General features: G+C 38.9%; 1 protein-coding gene across 1 annotated transcript in view; it reads right to left on the bottom strand.

Annotated features, from left to right (window-relative positions):
- Positions 1-10,851: 10,851 nt before the first annotated feature.
- DHX15 (DEAH-box helicase 15) overlaps positions 10,852-21,598 on the bottom strand; it is a 61,628-nt gene continuing 50,881 nt past the window's right edge. Inside the window, exons 11-14 of the mRNA XM_019453593.2 lie at positions 20,909-21,031; positions 15,416-15,606; positions 12,907-13,076; positions 10,852-11,423 (exon numbers count right to left, since the gene is read on the bottom strand). Of these exons, the coding sequence (XP_019309138.1) occupies positions 11,306-11,423; positions 12,907-13,076; positions 15,416-15,606; positions 20,909-21,031 (602 nt within the window). The 3' untranslated portion in view covers positions 10,852-11,305. The remainder of the gene's footprint in view (positions 11,424-12,906; positions 13,077-15,415; positions 15,607-20,908; positions 21,032-21,598) is intronic.

Here is a 21,598-nt window from a genome sequence, read left to right as displayed (position 1 = left end):
AGCCACTGATAAGTTATGACAACACTATTTCATAGCCTGTCACTGTATTTCTTTTAACCCCCCGGCTCTAGGATTCAGGATTTCCTCAACACTAAGGACTTATCTCAAATATTTTAGTGCAGAACAGTGGGGGGGGGAAAAAAAAAAAAAACCAGGGTGGCAACGCTGTATTCAGAACCTAGATAATGACTTGGAAATAAAAAGAGGGATGGGACCTGGGAAGTGATGAACTGCCACTTATCTTTCTAAGCTATTTTTTTTTTTTTAATAAAGAGCAAAACTTTGAACACTAACTTACAAAGATTAAAGCTAAGCAGGCCTAGGAATTCTGTGGGAAAGCCAATGGCCATGGAAAACTCTTAGGTCACTATCAGTCTTTGTATTTTTCAGATATGATTTAGTAATAATAAATATGAATATATGATCAATGGTGTTTATATATTTGCTAACGGAAGAAGTTGGGCAAGTAATACCTGATACTCCCTTTTGTAACGTCAGTGAATTTTGAAAAAGTACTTCTCTAGATATACCCATACAATAGCTATCAGTAATAAAAGCTATCGGTATTACTTTTTAATATGAAATATAACAAGCTCATGCCATTTAAGTTTTATTTTTTTTCTTCCTTCCTTTATGAGACCGAAAAGAAATGCTACAGAGGAAAAATAATAATTTATGCCAAACAGTTCCAAAACCCTTCTGTAAGTCTGAACACCTGCTCCTGCCTGCCTCACTGTGCCAAAACCCTTGTCGTGAGACTAAAAACAAAGGTCAAAACAAGTAAGGCCTGGGGCACCTGGGTGGATCAGTCGGTTACGCGTCCGACTCCGATTTCGGCTCAGGTCATGAGCTCAACAGTCTGTGGGATAGAACTCCACGTGGAGCTCTGCACCGACAGTGCGAACCTGTCTGGAATCCTCTCCCTCACCTTCTGCCCCTCCCCCGCTCGTGTGACATGCTCTATCAAAATAAATAAACGTAAAAAAAAAAAAGGAAAAGAAAAACAAGTAAGGCCTTCCCCTGGAAACTTAAACTAGAGGTTTAAAGAGGGCATGATGCTGAGTTCACCCAGTACATCAATACTTTGGTCATTTATTTGTAAATCAGATGATGACTTCAGCAGATTGGAGCACAAGATCTATCAACAGGTACAGTCACAGACACTACACTCTGTCAATACATAAATACAATCTGGATTACCCGTGAAAAGCTTGTGATTCCTTTCAATACATCCAATACATTCCGGATACTTCCCTGAAAGCATCCCCTACCATGAGATCAAGAAGGGAAAGCATTCAGGTGACGCAGATCTGCTTGTCTTGGTCACGGCAGAGTATCGATGTTTACACAGGGGAATCTCTTTCCAAGGGACTTCACGAGAATCCAAAGAGTCAGGGAAAAAGCAAGACCGATCTCTGGAAAGAGGTCACAATAATTGTTTCAAGTTCCATATAAAGAACAGAGGTTTGGGTCGCCGGGATAGCTCAGTTGATTAAGTGGCTGATTCTCCTGGTTTCGGCTCAGGTCACGATCTCACGGTACAGGAGTTCAAACCCCACGTCAGGCTCCACACTGCTAGTGCAGCCCGCGGGGAGCCTGCTTGGGATTCTCTCACTCCTCCCCTGCCCCTCTCTCAAAACAAATACGTTTAAAAAAAAAAAAAAAAAAAAAGAATAGAGCTTTATTAAGGCCCCCACAAAATACCTACTTAATTCATATGTTTAACAGTGGAATAGGAAAAGCTGTCAATTATGGGCATCCATTGGACCAGAAGTTCTGGGTTATTTCATTTAGTGAACCGAACACTTTATGTAAAGTACTATAATCAAGCCTCCCCTTATACAAATGAGGAATCAGGTTAGGGTAAGTCACAAATCCATAATCTTACTGCTGGGTAAGGGCAGAGATGGGGTTTAAAACCTGATTGGAAAAGGAAAAAATAAAATCCGGTCTGTTTACCAAAGTGCATTACATCATATTCTTGCCCCATTCCATTACATACCCTTGAACAATCTGCTTTTTAGTCTAATGGGTGAAAAGAGTAGGAAGTCTTAAGTTCTATCACTGCCAGTAATAAGGGAACAGTGATATAAAAAACCAAACCCAAGAAAGCCACAGAAGTTGTATTTGTAAAATATCTGCTGAAGAGTTACTTCATACCAGGCCTAGGGTTAGGTACTAGGGACAGAGACAAGCAACACAGCTCTAGGACGCCCAGCCTGGTGGAGAAAAACAGCCTCAAATACTCTGTACTGAAAGTAGAGAAATGAGAGAGACAATCTATCATCACGATGGCTCCAAGTCATGGGGAAAAGCAGTTTAGTGTGAATGAGCAGGAGGAAATAAACACGCTTCACTTTGGTTTGCAAACATTTCTCACTAGTATATTTTTTAAGTTTATTTATTTTGAAAGCGCGCGAGAGAGAGTACATGCAAGTGTGGGAGGAAGAGAGAGAGAGAGAGAGACAGAATCCTGAACAGGCTCCGTGTGCTCAGCACAGAGCCCGATGCGGGGGCTCGATCTCATGAATGACGAGATCATGATCTGAGCCAAAATCAAGGATTGTACAACTCAACTGGCTGAGCCACCCAGGCACCCCGGTTGGAAATATTTCTAATCCCAAAACTGAACAAATGACTTTTGGATTATGTTCGCTTCAGACTCCCCTTCAGATTATATTCACTGATCCATTCTGAAAACACAATCAGGAGAAGGCTGCACTGAAAACCCACACTATAATAAACAAATTACCAGTTAAAAAAAGGTATCCTTATCAGACCCTTACAGCCCCACTTAAGGAGAGGACCAGGGATACAATAAAGTCCCCTTTCCATTTTCTGGTGAACATTAAACCAGAATGGAAAACTGTGGTCATAGAGATGCCTAATACACAATTCAGATAGTGCTCTAAACTTACGGGCATCACAATCTTAGGACCACACAGCAGATCAAAAACTCCAAACTGGCTTTATATATCCAAGCTCCCTGGTAGACAGCTCAGGGGAAAATCATGTAGTACAGGGGCCCTTAGGCAGAGTAAGGAATAGCCAGTTGTGCTGTTAAGTGGCCACAGGACCTTGGAACTCAGTACCCCCCCCACCCCAGAAAAATGGAAATAATGGAATATACCCCAGAGTTGTAAGGTTCGGTTCTGATAAAGGACTCTGAAGAGTTCCCATGAACTATTTTAAAAGTCGCTATTGATTGCTTTCTCTTTTCCTCCACCATGCCTGATCATTTCTATTGCCTTCAGTCTATCTTACTATTTCTTAGTGAAAACATGACCACAACCTGCAAGAGCAATCGACTCGTGTCAGTCCTCTACAATAAAAGGTACCCATTATTACACTTCTCCACTAATAAAGCAAAAATGGGGAAATGTGTTTCACCCTGCAAACAAGACATCTTGTACCAGAGTTGACATGAGCGGATCCTAATCATTACATTATTTTAAAGGGACAACTCTATAAAGCAATCAGTCATTAGTTTCTGTACAAAGTCCTATATTTCTTGAAGGCGATTAAAGGTCTCCAGAAGGCAAGTGCAGACAGACATTCAAAGCTTAAAAACTATCTTCAACATCATCAATACAGCCCCTCTTAAATGTAAAAAGGTAAATAATAAAACATTAACGATCTTAAATCAAAGAAATTTCTTTCATTAATTAATCTGGGGAAGTAATGATTACACAAAACCACCAAATACAAAGCTTTAACAATGTTTAAGTATTTTACAAAATAGTACTGTATGTTTTTACACTAAGGAGAACTGAGATTGTACAATTAAGGGCAAATATACTCAAGTAATGTCATACATACATGATCACCATTCAGAGATGAAATTTCTCATCATTTCTGCTACAATTTACTGACGAGTTTATCATTCCTCAAAAATTAAAATGTTTCCCTTTTAAAGAACAACGTTAGCCCTGGTAGGTAAATCCTATGAATCAAATACAAGGTTCTTTGATAAGACACTAAACAGACCTAGTGCAATAAGGCTGAAATATTGCCCACAATCTAGCCTTAGCAATTCTACTTCTTAGCAATTCTACATCTAAAGTAAAACAACACACACCTCTGTAAGCATCAAAATAAATTTCCATTCATTAAGGGTTGTTAAGGAAGTCACTCCCTAAAATTGAGAGCATGCCTCATTTCACTCATCAGGCCTCAGATCTGGCTATGACAAAATTTCAATTGCCCAACGATTCATATAAAAAATGAATCTATGAGCTGAAATGAAGAGGCTTCTCAGCAAAGACATCACAACCATTACTGTGGAGTGAATGTATTCACCAATGCTACTGACCAAACATCACAGAAGCACAAGGCACGAGGAAAATTCACAGATACTAGATGAGTTTATGGGGACAGCTGCCATCAATGATTCTTTTTAATGGCAAGATCTTAAAGATTTTACCACATTTCTTCACGCCTAGGCACCCCTATCAAGCTGCACAGCCTTCTCCCGATTTTTCCATTCCCAGGCTAAGACCACAGAAGAGGAACCAAAGAAGAAATCCATTGTCAACTTCACACATTACTCCCCTCCCTCAAGCCTGAACTTGATCCCTGCACTCTCCCCCTAAGAGGCCATTTGAGTTGAGGTCCCTTAACTGTCCCTTCTTTATCCTAATATCTTTCTAAGGAAATTTTCTCATTTCTAAGGTGAACGCAACCAAGCTTGGCCTCAACCCCACTCTCTCCTGAGACATTAATTTGAAATTTCCCCCCACAACATGTTAAGATGGATGAACAGGGCAGAGGCAGAGAGAGGGACAGAGAATCTCAAGCAGGCAATGCACTGAAGCATGGAGCCTGAAGCGGGGCTCAAACCCACAAACCCAAAGATCACGATGTGAAGCGAAATCAGTCAGATGCTCAATAAACTGAGCCACCCAGGCGCCCCTAAAACAGGATCCCTCCTCTTGATCTCAATCCTAACCATACGACTTCTTGTAAAAAGTAGCCTTTGCAAGTCTTTTCCACTTCAAAACCCTCTCTCACTCAACATCGCCTACAGAGGCCAGGGGGGTGGCAGAGTGAATGAAGGCAAGGGGGTCTGGCAAACCAGAACAGGCACCTACCTACAGGGGGCAGCCATAACCCCAGAGTAGCAGATTACCTCAAGTGCCACGCTTAAACGTCAGGAAGGCCTGTCCTGGCCAGACCTACGGGTATTTTGGGTTGAAATGCCCCATCAGGGCTACGTGAGGCAGACGGGCAGGCTGCCTCCGGCTCTCTTGGCTACCTGCTTGCAGCCTCCACCTTAATCCCTATGTAAGGTGGCTGAAGGCCAAACTGCCAAAGCCGGTGGCCTTCTTCAACATGCACAGCCCTCATCCATCCCACCTTCCTGCAACACGAAGCGGCAAGAATCGTTCTCTCTCTCGGTCTCTCCTTCATCTCGCCCATTCCCTTACGAAGGATTCTGTCTGTAAATTTCTGCCATTTTTCTTCTAGCGGCAGCTAGGGTCTCCATAAAACGCTCTCAAGTCTGGATTCACAACTGGCACGCCACTCATTCGTTCACTCACACGCTAAACCAGCTGTCTTTAATCACTATTTTTTCTTTGTATCACTACTTTGTCTCTTGCTCTTTCACTCTTACTCTTCTGTTCAGTTTAATCTCACTACTTAGGTTATAGTATTTTTTCGAGCGGCGGCCAATGCCCACCTCCTACACTCTATCCTCTCTGCTGAACTCAGATCCACTCTCAACCTGGCCTCCAAAGCCCTCCGTGACTCAACCCCAACCTACCTTCACAACCTCATCTGTCCTTACTCTATATCGTTGAAATAAATTTTAGGACCCAAACGGAGCCACTCCTGACGTTTGCCACATCAGCAAACCAAGTCAGGTTAATTTTGGTTTGACCAGAAATGCCAAACGTCAAGCCAACTCTGGGCCTTCTCACCTCAAACAAGGTTGTCTACGTGGCTGACAATCAGACATTTTCTACTTGTCTCCCCTTGTTCTTTATTCTTTATCCTGTAAAAGCTTGTGGCCTTCTGCCCTGTTTTGCAGCTCTCTAAAAGGAGATGGTCTACCTTATGAAGTGTTTTTCTGTATCACCTAAATAGTCTTCTTTAACCGTTTCTCTAACAGTTTAGAGAACATGCTCCAGCCAAACTACGCTCCTTGCTGTCCCTTTAAGAGACCATCAAAACTGGCCCTGAACACCAAAGGTACAAACCATTAAAGGAATTAAGGAAGGATAAATTGGACTTATACAGTATTTAAAAGTTCTGTTTTTACAAAGACTCTTAAGAAAATGAAAGCCAGCAGGCGGGGACATTTGCAAAACGTGCATCTCAGTAAGAACTTAGATCCAGAACACCCAGGACTCTTAAACTCCACGATAAAACTCATTTTAAAAAGAGTGAAGGATGCGACCAGTCACTTCGCCAAAGAGGAGATATGAATGGCAAACGGGCACAAGAAAAGATGCTTGACACCGCTAAGTATTAGTCATTCGCTAAATGTAAACTGAAACCACAATGAAGAACTAAGATATACCTACTACAATGGCAAACAGAAAACAAAAATGGGTAACTACCAGGTTTTGGTGAGCTGCAGGGCAACTAAAACACCTGTACATTGCTGGTGGGACGGCAAAAAGGTACAGTACTTTGAAAAACTAGTTGGCACCTTCTCCTAAAATCCAACATGCACGTATCCTACAACCCAAGAGAAATAAAAACCCATATCCATACAAAGGTCTGCATGCAAACAGTTTTACTCACAATAGCCAAAAGCTGGAAATAACCCAACTTCCTAGCAACTAATAAATGCACGAACAAATATGGTACATACATAATGGACCATTATCCAGCAATCAACAGGAATGCACTGATACGTGCAGTATGGATGAATCTTAAAAGTAATGAAAGAAACCAGATACAAAACCGCATACAGTAAGTACCATCCCATTTCTGACATTCTGGAAAAAGCAAAAACAGAAGGACAAAGTTAAGTGGTTGCAGAGCACTGGGGAGTGGGGCAAGAGGATCTGCTACAAAGAACAGGGGAAAGGAAGCCCTCTCGGTTGATGAAAATGCTGTGTAGACTGTGGTGATGATCACACAACTGCATAAACTGTTCACACTTAACACTGAAGACCTAAAAAGGGGGGGGATCATTTGAGTAAACTATGCATCAATTAAAGCGTAACTTTAAAAACGGTCTGAACTATGACTCTTGGCCTGAAATCCTGTTAATCGTCTAAGAAATCCTCCGTGCTGACTGAAAGCCTAATATGTGAGGTCCAACTAAAACTCCTCCACAAAATTTCCCGATTCCTTCACCCAGAAGTTGCAAGTGGCTGCCCAGAATCCAGCTTTAAGTGTTAAGAAAAAAATTTTACAGATTTCTAAAAGGAAGATTTCACCCATCATTTTGTTATTTCCAGTTTTGTTTGAAATACCATCAGGGATTTTGTGACAACACTTGCTTAATTATAACCCATCCTTCCTGATCCCTATAGTTCTTTGATCCGTCTTATCACAGTCATTATACCATGCTTTATATTCAGACCTTTGCACATTTTTTAACTAGACCATAATTTGAGATGATCTCTGAATTATGAACCTACTCTTTATAATCCCACGCAATGCCTTTAAGAGCTGGTGCTTAATAAAATGAACAACCATCAGTACCACTAAGTAACTTCTAGAGAAATCCTATGAAGGAATACTACTAATGAAATGAAATCGCTGCTATCAGGGAGAATGTGAAAGAACAAAAAGAAGAACAAACAAAAACACCCCAAGTTATTTAAATGTGGCTTTGCCAAGTTTATGACTTGAGTTCTCCATCACGTTCCATTTACTACAACCTACTATAATTACAAATGAAGGCCCTACAAAAAACAGCATCTTTTAAGAGAGAATAAAAAATAAGCCCACATATAAACAAAAAATGTAAGAAAACTTGCCAAACCTAAGAACTCCCAGGTTGGGCTACATTTAGCACGCAACTGGTAACAGAGGTGGTGACAGAGAACTGCTTTTGCTAACTTTGGTTCAAATACTCTAGAAATGAGCAATCGCCAAGTCCAAGCTAGAGAATTCGGTCAAGCGAACCAGTGTCCATAATGTAGCCAGTGTACTCCAAGAGAAGGAATCAGAAGTCACTGCAACAGCATGTTCTCAGTGCAAGATAAACTACTTGACCACCTGCACAATGGTTCTCTACGGGGCCCTCTTACCCATCGGTACAGGGCTGGCGCATCACTCTAAATACCTAAGAACACAACTCCCCCCCCCCCCCCCGCTTTCTCTAAGATAAAAAGAAGTTTTAAAATTCAAATCATTGCTTAAATAGGTACATACCAAATCTGTCAACTTTATTTTTAAATTCACTAGATGGTGAGGTCTCTGAAGATTATCAATGCCCACGGTCTGTGAGGGTCTTTTCTTGGCCCTGAGCCACATGCCAAACTATCACATAAAAATTAGAGACCTGAAATTTACGGTAAGATTAATATGAACCAAAAGTATGCGGCGGATGTTTGAACGGTTAATGTGATCATAAGCTGCATTAACAGAAATGATGTCATGTCTGGTCCCCTGAGAAATACAAGTTCCAGTTGAGACCACAGTACTGGCTACTGCCCAGTTGAGACCACAGTACTGACTACGATCCAAAGAATACCTAGCAGAATCAGGAATATTCAGGATTATCTAGCAACCATACCGAAGAGGGGAAAACAGGCTCTTCGGCCTAAATCAGAGTAAAGAAAGAAGACAAAGTTAAGTATCTAAATAGCATCATGCAGTAAAACAAACATCCTTATTTAACTAACTTTGCTCTAAAAGCAAGAAATAGAAACAATTAGTCACAGAGAAAGAAATTTTAACTCAGCATTTCTAGCAAACTATTAAGATGTCTTCGAAAGTAATGGTTTTCTTTAAAGTATCTGAACACAGGAGATAGCCATCAAAATTATGCACAAGAGAATCTGAAGGTGTTTGTGTTACCTTACAAGCCTCAAATCCTACGACTAAGTCATATGCTTTCTGTTTTGTGGGGTTCCGGCTAAGTAGTGTGACTGGAGGGGTGTATTTCGTCCTATTCCCCCACATTGAGTTCATTTCCTCAACTTGTTGCCAAATCTCTACTTGCTGATGGCCTTCCTTTCTAATGCTACATTCACAACAAAAAGCAGCTCCATTATTTTGAGGCAAGAATTCTTCAAGAAAACAAGATCATCAAGAAAGATTTTCGGAGTATTAGGGACAACGTTTTACATTTAATTTTCTTGTTCCACACCACTGAGGGGATTCATTTGATAGTTGTAACCACCTAGGTAAACAAGGGAAATTGTAACCATTTTTGTATCCAATTGGCAAGCCTACAATAAATGGGTTAAAGGACACCAATTTTAAGAGCCACACCTTTGTGAATAACATCAGTGCTTAAGACTCACAGCTTTGGTCAGATGTGGCCGGGCTTGCAAAACTGAACAGTGGGGTGGGCATGAGGGCAGAATAAAAAAGAGCTCAGCTCACGCTACCGTTTCCACATAGCCACTCCCAGTGCACACTCATCACTTACCAAGATGTAAAGAGCACTGGCTGTTCCTAGAAACTCTGCCAAATGCCAACCTGTGTTCTTTACATCAGCATGGCAACTTGAGTTTCTCGTGAAGAAAACTTAATGGTCTCATTTAGGATTTTAAAAAGCACAAGATTAAACAATACATACGCGACACTGACATCTATTTAAAACTAGATAGATGGTCACATTATAAGAAGATGCAACTGAAAAAAAAATGCAACATAATACTTTGGCAAAAGGTGCCGGTTTAGGGGAAACAAATCTAAGTGCCCAGATTTTCTTAACATAATCTAAAAAAAAATAAATAAATAAAAATAAAAAAATTCTAGCAGATAATGTTGCCAATACTTAAAGCAGAATAAATTGTTAGGGTAACCTAAAATATCATCTCAGCATGTAAATTATTCCATGAAAAGAACATGAGGCATTTCCAGAAGCATCTGAACTCTTCTAAGCCACCGGCATCGTTTAAGAACAGCTACCTATACACTAAAAAGTATACAGCCTGAAAAATTCTAATCTGCCCAATTAACTCCCTTAAACTGCGTTAAGATGTATGCTTCAAGGTACATTTAAATTCCAACTACACACACCTATAAATTCCCTTTAACATTTAAATATTTGTAAAAGAGAGGGAGGAAGAGAAGACGGGAGTCCAGACATTAATGAGTACAGTATTTAATCTTTAAGTGAAAGGAAGTGATTTATTACAGGCCCTTTGATGGGTCACACCAAACACCTCATTTGCTGTTAAAAAGGTGTTTTTAACTTGTCTACTGCCTGTCACAGGAAATGGAAAGTCAAATTCACATTTTAACACACTAATTACTTTGTAGACTGCATAAACTATCCAACACCAAGACTCTAGTAAAATGGACTAAGATCTGTAACATAACATCACTCCCTACTATCTACTTAATACAAATACATGTTGGTTTCAGAAGCTAGGGTGTTTCTCTTGTATAGAAAAGATCTACTAAAAATGTGGTGCAAAATCAGCCTTATGAAATAAACTTTAAGACCAGAGAAAGCTATTCATTACTCTGCCTTGTGAATGAAAACCATATACTTTTATCCCATTAGACCACACCCTGATTAACCTAACAAAGTGCCACACTATGTTCTTGAAAATACTGCTTTAATGACTACTTTCTCTACGGAAGTAGGAAAGATTGTGGACCGATGCTAAGTATGTCATCATGGTATACTTACAATTTAAAAAAATAGCCCCATGCTTGAGAAGAAGCCATAAAGAGACTAGAACAAAGATATCAAAGTGCTTTGGCTGAAATTAGTATAAATAGACTTTATTGAAGTCAGTGCCTCTGTACTGAGACAGAAGATTGTGTCTACATAAGCACAAGTTGTAACATTTCACAACTTCTAAAAGGAATGTCAACAATTACAACGATCATGCATACCATGGTCGATAATCACATTTTAGAAGCATTTTCAACCATTTCTAAAGAAATGCTTATAACATTGTTATATATAGAACTACTTTCAATAAACTGCAAAACATTGATCGACTTTTCCAGTATGAGCTACAGTGTCAACACAAAAGGGAGGCATAAATGTTTAATTTATGAAATCAGAATGGAATATTTACTGTAAAGAAAAATTAAAAAGCTTTCAAATAAAGGCCATTATTGAACCAACGTGAAGAGCACAACTTGAACTTTTGAGTTCATTCATCTTTTAAAGCTGTCCTCTGAATAACTTCAGTTCTAAGCACTGAATTCAGTACTGTGAATATTCCTTGGATTGAAGTTTGGCAATGATGCGGTCCAACTGTCTCTTTGCTTCACACTGTGGGAAATTGCTCATGTCATAATATTGAGGGGCAATTTTCACCAACCTGTCCGGAAGGGGGGGAAAAATTACCAAATTAACATTTAATGAAAGTACTGGAGTTGCTAGTAGGATAGGAATTACTCATTAATATAATGATGAACAAAGGCAAATCTACAAACCCAAATCAACATTAAAATTACAAATGCCTAACACCACTTTTAGAAATGCCTTATTTTAGTTAGCATGTTGGACTTTCCATAGACTTAAAAAAAAAAAAACAAACAAACCTGGAGATAAAATCTTTTAAAAACCTTTCTTTACATTAATACAAATATATGAAAATTAGACCACTAATCTCTTCACTTTAGAACACCGTTTTAACCAACCTCTCCAAGGTTAGAGTAACACAGGCTCTGTAGGAGAAATATCTTGGTATTCAAATGATTGGATCTTCTCAAAGTTTAATAACTATAAATATAGCTCTATACCCCAAAGAGTTCCCTTGACTGAATCTTTTTTAATGTTTGGCCATACAATTTTTTCTCAACAAAGCCTTTAAGATAAAATGGTAATGTCCTACACAAGTGTCAGAAGTCATGATAAATCTGTGTAGGAAAGAAAGCAGGCTCACAGCAAGTGTCATCAACTAAAAGAAGTGTTTTCAGTCCCACCATTCCCAGCTGACGGCTCCCATCTTAAGTTATAGAACGGATTCTGGCAAACCGACCAACCAACTAACCAAAATAAAAAGCCAAACACACAAAAGGGGAAGGGTGGTAATTTTGCTTAAAATGATGACAATCAGGGGCGCCTGGGTGGCTCAGTCGGTTAAGTGTCCAACTTCGGCTCAGGTCATGATCTCGCGGTCCGTGAGTTCGAGCCCCGCATCGGGCTCCGTGCTCACAGCTCAGAGCCTGGAGCCTGCTTTGGATTCTGTGTCTCCCCCTCTCTCTGCTCCTCCCCTGCTTGCACTCTGTCTGTCTCTGTCTCTCAAAAATATATAAACATTAAAAAAAAAAAAAAAAAAAACTTTAAAAAATGATGGCAATCAGTTCCAATAACAAACTGCAAATCAAATATGCTAAGATACAACGAGATGTGTGGTTTTTAGGCTTGCTTAACTCTTTCCAAAGTATCAACATATAAATCATCAATAATTCAGAGCTAATGATAATGGAACAGAGAAAATACAAAGACTGACTGATATCTAGGACAGTACCAGGAGACTTGAGTCGATCACAACAGCAAGAGAAGGACTCCAAAGACCCTTGATGCTAGTCAGCTGTAATTTTGTATTTGGCTGCAAATCCCGCCCACACCCATACCAACAATCCCTCTGTCATCTTAGGAAAGCAAAATCACAAGAGAGAGATCAACCATACCATTCGGTGAAAGCCCCATACCTAAACATGGAGCACACATCCTGAGCTGATGAGACCATCAAGTTCCTCGGAATCAAAGGAAGGGCAAGACTGCTGCCAACGAAGTCAGACTGCATTCTGAGCAAAATACTAACAAACTCTGTCAGGACAAAGGGTGTCGCTTACCATTCTGGCTTGATATCCGTACACGTCCGGATGTAATTCTTTGTTGTAAGAACAAACTCATTGTAAAGCACCCATTCAGGCTTGTGGTCAAGAACAGTAGAGGGATGCAACTGAACCACCTGGTTATCCTTCACAGTTAAGTAATGCCCTGTTCGTTCTAAATGTGCCACCTGAAACCAAAACCCCATAAGTTAATACAATGCTTCTGATGTGCCAGTTACAAAACAAACATGTAAAAAGCTACCTACAGGATTAGGAACAAGCAGGCCTCATCTTTTGCTTTTAATTCGATGGTTACACTTATTTTATCACTGCCTGATAAAAGCAGGGAACAGCAAACTACCGCAGGCCAAATCCAACTCACCGCCTGCATCTGTAAGGCCTATTGGCCAAAAATGGCTCATACATCTTTAAATAATTGGGGGTGGGGTAAGGAGATATGTAAAATTAAAAAGTAAAAATTATGTAATTTGCATTATGTAAGTTATGTACTTGTATTACAAGTAAAAATTATGTAATTTGAATTTCAGGGTCCATAAGTACAGCCTGGTTGGAACCCAAGGACACTCATTTGCCCATGGCTGCTTTTGCACTGCAAGGGCAGATAGAGCTGAGCAGGTGAACAGTGACCTCATGGGCCCACAGAGCCTCGTATATACACTACCTGGTCCTTCCTGCCTTAGAATGACTAGAAAAGGTTCTTTAGTGCCAGGTAACAACTGTGTATTAGATGAACAATTACTAGAAGATTCACAATTAAGAGACAAAGAAAGCAAAAAGGAGTGAAAAGCAAAAGGTAGTCTACAAAGAGAGGAGGGGAGGGGAGGGGAGAAGAGAAGAGAGAAGGTAGTCTACAAAGAGAGGAGGGGAGGGGAGGGGAGGGGAGGGGAGGGGAGGGGAGGGGAGGGGAGAGGAGAAGAGAAGAGAAGAGAAGAGAAGAGAAGAGAAGAGAAGAGAAGAGAAAAGAAAAGAAGAGAAAAGAAAAGAAAAGAAAAAGAATGGAGGGGGGAAGGTGCACGTAATTCCTTCCTGTACTTCCCTCTATAATCAAACATATCGATTGGTGGCACTTATGTAATAACTAATTAACAAACACGGAAACAGAAGACGATACACCCTTTAAAATTCTAGACCTACAGTAATATGAAGAATGTGTGTGAATAATTGACGTGAATAACTTTGAATAAATAACAGAAAATGAACTCCATTTCCTTCACTAAATATTTACTAAGCACCTGCTAGGTGCCAGGTACTATACTGCATGCCCTGTTTCTAACAAAGTTTAATCCTGAGAGAATTAGAAACCCATTATGCTTGAATATGGCTTTGCCAATCTTTTCTGAATTAGAAGCAAATCTAAGAATATGTCAAAAAGAAGCCACTGTATGCTAGTACCTATTAAATATGAAGAATAAAGAGTCTGAAGAATGAATTTTCATACCTAGCTCTATTATTTTCCTAACTCTAATAAGCACGCAATCTTGGAAGATGTCACAATAAAAGTTCTTACTGTCACTATGATTTCAACTACAGACTATGCACCAATCAATTCTTATTTTGATTTTGTGCATTTGGGTCCGTTCTATTTATTCAGCTCATCTGGCCTTAAGGCAGGCCACATCTTGCTTAATAGACATAGCCAAAATAGAGAATGAGAAAACAACCAGGAGACAGGAGACATAATTAATTAAAATCAATCCAATCCCAAGTAATGGATTGATTTGTTTTCAATTTTACAACCACAGAGTTTTTTTAAAACATAATTTGTTTTAAATCCCTTAAAATAAATGTCCGCTATGTTTACCTGACAAGCTGTACTTCAGTCAGTCGAGTCCCCACTATATATATTACACTTCACACTAAATGAAACGTTTTAAATTACTTTTCATCTTACCACTTAAAATAACATTTTTGTCTCTTCCCAGCACCCAAGTCTCTCAGTTGTAAATACCAATAATCACTCCACAGCATTGTGAATCAAATACAGCTGTCTGAGTATTTGACTTTTAGAGTCTTTAGTTTCTACAGAGAGGAAAGTGAACTGTACTTCTGGATCCACACAGACAAATGCCTCACTTCAGCATTGTTTATACATCCCCAGTTAAGATCTAGTCACAGAAACTTTTCAATATGTTTATCAAAAGCCAAGAATTGAAATTTACATTGAAGAAATCGTTAATCCCACCTGAAAATGGCTAGCACCTCATTTGGTATTTAAAAAAAAAAAAAAAAAAAAAAAAAAAAAAAAGATGGGTAATTAAAAAGTTAACTCCAAATTGATTTCTATGTAACCGGATTACTGACTTTGCTGTTTAGCAAATTAATCTGTTACTCATTAGACACCTAAAATTTCTTAGCATTACCAGCTGATTCGAGAATCTGGACGTAACATTTAAAATCAATAATCAGAGGCATTCTTTACCTTGTGTTTAAAGGAGATTCAAAGGGCTGTTAAAGCAAACAATATTATGTAAACATTTAACTATGTATGCGTGCATTATCCACATACCTGCATAAAATACCCAGTAACCAAAGCTTTTCGTATATTGATATAATAGTCCCTGCTTGTAAAGTCAGTACTTCGACGAGGCAAATTAAATCTGTCCATAATTCTCGACAGCTGCTGGCGTACATTATCTGCTGACATCAGGGACCTGTAGTTAATGAAGTTGTCATAACACCACTGAACCGATTCATGATCTACAAAGTTGGAGGGAGGGGGAAAGAAAGCGGACATGAATCATCCAAATAGGTATATTATCTAATTAAAAAGGCAAATCATTATTAAGTGTAAACGAAGTAATCCAAAAAGGAAAATTACCCACATCAGCGTTAAAAACAAATCAAAATTTTATCAACTTTCCGAAAAATCTGTAGTGAAGTGCAAAATCAGAAACAGCACTAAGGTTTCTGGCTAGTGGATTTTGTGACTTTGAATAAACGGATTTTGAATACGCTATTTTTAATGAATTAAGTTATTTTACCCACGAACATCCACCTGGTTGTTTCTAATGCAGTCTAACAGACTGAGTTGAGGGAATTTGATAAAATGCCATCCAGGTCTTTCTCATTTTCAAAGAGAAGACAGCCTTAGATTAAGATTACCAAAAACAATTTAGAAGTTATAAAAGTGAACTCAAGTGACTACCGTGAAACCTGAAGTGTTTCGAAGTTTCACTGCAACCCATGTGCCTCTTGGTGTTGGCCAAACAAGATCTAAAGTTCGAGTGATAAACGCACTCCTTAATCCCCACCACCTACTTGTTAACTCATTCCCCCTCACCTCCCCTCTGGTAATCATCAATTTGTTCAATTAATTGAGCCTGTTGCTTGATCTGCCCCTCCCTTATTTTTTCTCCTTTGCTTATTTGTTTTGTTTCTTCAATTGCATGAGTGAAAGAAAGCATTAACGGTTTTGTCTTTCTCCAACTTCTTTCACTTAGCATTACACTCTCTAGCTCTGTCCATGTTGTTGCAGACAAGATTTCACTCATTTTTCAGGTTGAGTAATATTCCACTGTGTATATATACGACCTCTTCTTCATCCATTTATCAACTGACAGACACTTGGGCTGCTTCCGTATCTTGGCTACTGTCAAGTAACGTTGCTATAAACACAGGGGTGTGTGTATCCCTATGAACAGCGATGAGCACAGGATGATGTACGGGTGTGTTGGAATTATTCACTACATTATGCACCTGAACTAATGTAACAACGTCAACTAACTGGAATTAAAATAAAAACTTACAATCAAATAAAGAGCTGTATTATAGAAGTAAAAAAAATTAAAACACAAGTGATATAGTTTATAAGGACGTCTGGAATCCCCACTCATGTTTAATAAACAAGGCTTATTAATTAGTATTAATAAACAAAGCTGAACACTTCAAATAATTTCAATCCATGTATTTATTTATTATCAAAGGGATATCTCTCCACTGATGACTCCTTGACAAGCTTCCAACCAATCCACTGTCTTCTCATCTAATCAAAGAGCTCAAACTGCAGCATAATAGAAAATATTATACAGTGACATTTTTATGTCCCAGAGAGTCACAATGGAAAACTTCATTATTTACTTCAGAGGCCTTTTGATAAATAAACCTAAGAGGGTTACTGTGAAATGGGGGCGGGTTTCCTTAAAAAATCAAAACTGTTGATCCTTCCTACCGTTTCTGTAATGTACATTAATCTTTGGCACTTTCCTTTCTCCTTAGTTCTAGGATTCTACCAATTATAACATACAATATTTTCTTAATTGCTTTTCAAAAAACAACCAATATATTAATAAATGTTTGCCCATTACAAAATGCAGCCACAATTCAGAAAGGGTGGGTGGGTAGGTGGGGTAGTAAACGATCTTTCAATTGAAGAACTGATGTGTTCAAGACCATTAATTCACCCATCTAGAATGAGAAGCAGTATCCATCTGAACTTACTGACATTTAAACAAAGCACCAAATATCTTCCAGAGAGAAGACAAAGAAAGTATGCTTTAGAGGTATTCTTGCTTATGCTGCTGTAATGTACTGAGCTGAAAAGCAATGGTAATGTCCAAACTGAGACAATAAAAAAGGGGGCCTTTTGTAAAGGCAAGTTGATGTGCAGACTCTGCCCACGAGTATAGCTTTCTGGAGTTCTAAATTTCAGAATTCATACCCTAAAGGGTAACAAAATGGCAATTCAAGTTGTCAATAAACAAATACTATCTGTATTTTCTAAATACGTAAGAAATAGTTTGATAAATAAAACCTACAAATGGGAACATATTCTTAAAATAATGCTAGTTACAAATTTCTTACCAATCCAGTAAGCTACTTTTAAGATCTAAAATCCAATCATCTCAGAGTGAAATCATATATACACATACAGAAATCAAGGTGTTGCAAATTAACTTAAATCCCCTTGTTTCTATTCCAACAGTATTAAGATGAATTTTAGCTGCACTGTATAATCAACCATCGTCTGTAATGAAAGGGTTCCTCTTGACTAATACCTGAAACACAGTTGCTATTGTTCAAACATACTTGTTTTAATTAAAACATAGCATCATTTAAAAACTAGTGAAAATACTCCAAATTCAACAAATGGATATGAAATGTCCAAGTATTATAAGGAGATCTCAAAGTCTGACACTATTTTTTTTAATGGCTCTCCTTATTTGAAAATAGGTCAGTAATTAAAGGCTGAATCCTTTGGAGACACTTACCAAGTGTTCAGTCATTCTGTTGCCTTTGACCTTATTTATTAAGACCAGCATATACAACAAAAGGTCTAAAACCACCCAACAGCTTATGGCAGTGAGAAGCATGTAGTAGACAAGCATCAAGTATCTAATTAAGTGGATGCTACCACTCACTCACGATACTCCCTCCACTAATCATACTGAGGGGGAGGGCAGGGGGGCGGGTAGCCTGAGTGGCTCAGTCAGTAAAGGGTTCCACTCTTGATTTCTACTCAGGTCATGATGTCATGGTTCTTGAGTTCCACCCACATGCTGGGCTCTGTGTTGACCCTCCAGAGCCCGCTTGGGATTCTCTCTCTCTGCCCCTCCCCCACAAGTGCTCACTCACTCTCTCTCTCGAAATGGAAAATTAAAAAAAAAAAAAAAAAAAGGTAGGATAAAACTTTCATAGATACCTACTGTACAATATTTTCATAGAAAGCCCCCAACTGCCAACATGTAAAGATAAGCATTATTTAGTAATTTTATCATTTGAAGTATTAAACTTCTGAATTATTACATTCATATTTAAAATCCAAATGCATAGTTCTATTATCAATCCAAACTTTAATTTTTTTTAATGTTTATTTATTTTTTAGAGAGAGAGAGAGAGAGGGAGAGAGAGAGTAGGGAAGGGTCAGAGACAGAGGGAGAGAGTGACAGAATCCAAAGGAGGTTCCAGGCTCTGAGCTGTCAGCACAGAGCCCGATGTGGGACTCGAACTCACGAACCATGAGATCATGACCTGAGCTGAAGTCGGATGCTTAACCGACTGAGCCACCCAGGCGCCCTAAACTTTATTTTCAGAGCAAATTATGAAATCCAAATACGCTGACTGCTGTGCCAATTATCAAAACTTAAAGAACAAAATAACACAATCTCCTAATTTAAAAGAACATTCAAATGTCTTGTGAGACCATACGGTAAAAACCCGTGCTGCTCCTTTAGACATCTTTTAAATCTCACTTGAAACAGTATCTTAATGATACCAAAGGATTTTGAGAGGCAAGATGGATATGAATCTGCTCCTTCTGACGGGACAGGAGCCTTCCTTTCCAAGGCCCTCCCCCCCCCCCCCCCCCCCACTTCTTCTCATAGTGCGTCCACAGGTTACGTGTCTGGTGGTCGCCCAGCATCAACCACCACGGTAGACTTCGACACACAAAGGAATACAGAGTATTTCTTGGACTGACCTACCCCCGGAATAAAATCTTTAAACATGATGCATTATCAATACTTTGCACATGAGAGGGATAAATGTTCTGAAGTAAACTGTATACTGGCCTTCTGGCCTTCATCTTTTTTTTTTTTCCTTTTTTAAACAGATTATTTATCAATTCTAGTCAACTCCTACCTGCACAGACGTGCAGGACTCTGGCAGCTCTGCTCTTTGCTCCACTCACGGGCTCTCCAGCACTTTTAGACTCTGACATAAATAAATTCACCCCCACCCCAAAGGAGATGTGCCAAAATCAACACACTATTTTAGGCGTATACAGAGATTTTTATGAGATAACAATGAGTTGCAAAGAAAACCAGAGGTGAAAAATTTATCAAGGCTATAAATTAGGGAACCATTTTCTTAACAGCAGAAAACACAGACTCAACAGTGATTGTGAACCCCAGTTTTGGTAAAGGGTGATGATGTAAAGCTACCATTCTTTGACTGCGTGTCACCCAACAGGTAAACTGATACATACATATCAAACATTTTCACAACCTGTTTCAATTTTTTCTGCATTTTTTTCTTTCACTTTCTAATTTTTATAAATGGCCGATTCCAACAACAGTATCAGGCAGTAACTTGATTACCGCATTTCCTTGTTTTCAAACAACTGGAAAATGTTTTTCACGTCACTAAATACTCTCTGAAAACATGATTTAAAGTTAGAACAACACTTTACCATGTGGCTATAGCATAAATCACTGAACTATCTTTCTACTCGTGGGCAATTTAGGTAGTCCCCCCTTTTTTTTTTACTATCATAAATAATTCTGAGGTGAAGTCATTAACTATATCTGTGTCCACAGGATACTGCAAGATAATTGCATAGATTATTTCTGGGTCAAACGGTATGAACTTGTTAAGGTTCTTGATAACATAAAATCTGCTTTTCATAAAGACAACATCAACTTCTATTCCCACCTCAGTGTAGGACTGTTCCACTAAACCTACTCCTACACACCTGAGAGCTATTTTTCTATAACCTCCTTTCTGTAACCAATTTTATAGGTGAGAAAATGGTACCTCTCAATAATAATGGCTCTTCTTGAACTCTGCAAGTAAAGTTGACTTTTCCTTCCGCTTATAGACCACTTGTACCTGAGAATGATCGTTCACATCTGCAGCCCAGTCTTCTGTTTTGGCAGTTTTATATTTATTTAAGAGCTATTTATTAGTAAAATTATTAAGCAGTAAAGAGTCTATAAATAATACAAAATTACAAAAATACAAACGGTATGAAAATAAACAGTAAAAGAAAGTATATAAAATGTCTGTGTTAGTAGTAAATTTTATACTGATATTTTGTGTTTACTGTCCTGTATTTTCCAGCTTTCTATAATCGGTGCTTTCCCCCTGATTACAAGTGCAAACAACTTTGAAAAAGACAGACAATTTCTATTTTAAATGCTAGTCAGGAGTTTTTCCTAAAGTACCTCTGGGTTTCTAATGTAAAGTTGTCACGGATAATAAATGAAAGTGAGATGAAGAAACATCTTATGCGCTGCAAGTGACATTTAGACAAAAGAGTGCCTTCAATCTAATTTACACTTACTTTGTTTAAAAGCGTGGTAGACGTTCAGCAGTGTCAGATGATCTCCATCTATGTGGGCAAATCTCATCTTGGCTTCATCTGCGGCTTTCTTGGCCTCCGTGGGGCGAACAAAACACTGTGGGACTAAACAAGGTTGGTATGGGCCCAACACAAACGCCCATATCGATGAGTCACGCATTCACAGATAGAGGAACAAGGCCTAGCTAGGTCAGTTCACAGAGCATAGGGCAGGGCAGGATGGCCTCCAACTGCATCTTGGACTGTTTACTACCTTGATTTGGTACATCAACACCTAACCACATCTGTAAGACAAGAGGGTTTCAAAGCTACAGAGTACCTGATTATTTTAACTAGATCTAAAAGTAGGCATCAAAACAGCTATTCTGAAGGCCATCAAGATACTAGAGATAGAAAGCTCAACTTAGTTCAAAAACCAGTGCCGATAGCTCTACCAATAACCAGAATTATGGTGTCAATAGCCTTTAAGCTAAATGTAATTTTTCAAAAGGCCATCCGTCGAATCCACTGAGTGCCTAGGGAAGTTACGAAGCTCTATTTGCCCCCTGCAGGGCTAAAAACAACTTTCTAACCGATCTATTGGCACGTTTCTACTGTAATTTTTTCCCTAGTGCCGTGGCTGTTACCAACTGGTGGGTATCACTATTAGCACCGGTGAGCAGAAGCATATGT

Source organism: Panthera pardus, unplaced genomic scaffold (assembly GCF_024362965.1).
Source record: "Panthera pardus isolate Hobbes unplaced genomic scaffold, ASM2436296v1 HiC_scaffold_13, whole genome shotgun sequence".
Lineage (NCBI taxonomy): Eukaryota > Metazoa > Chordata > Mammalia > Carnivora > Felidae > Panthera > Panthera pardus.
This window is presented reverse-complemented; position numbering and strand designations above follow the sequence as displayed.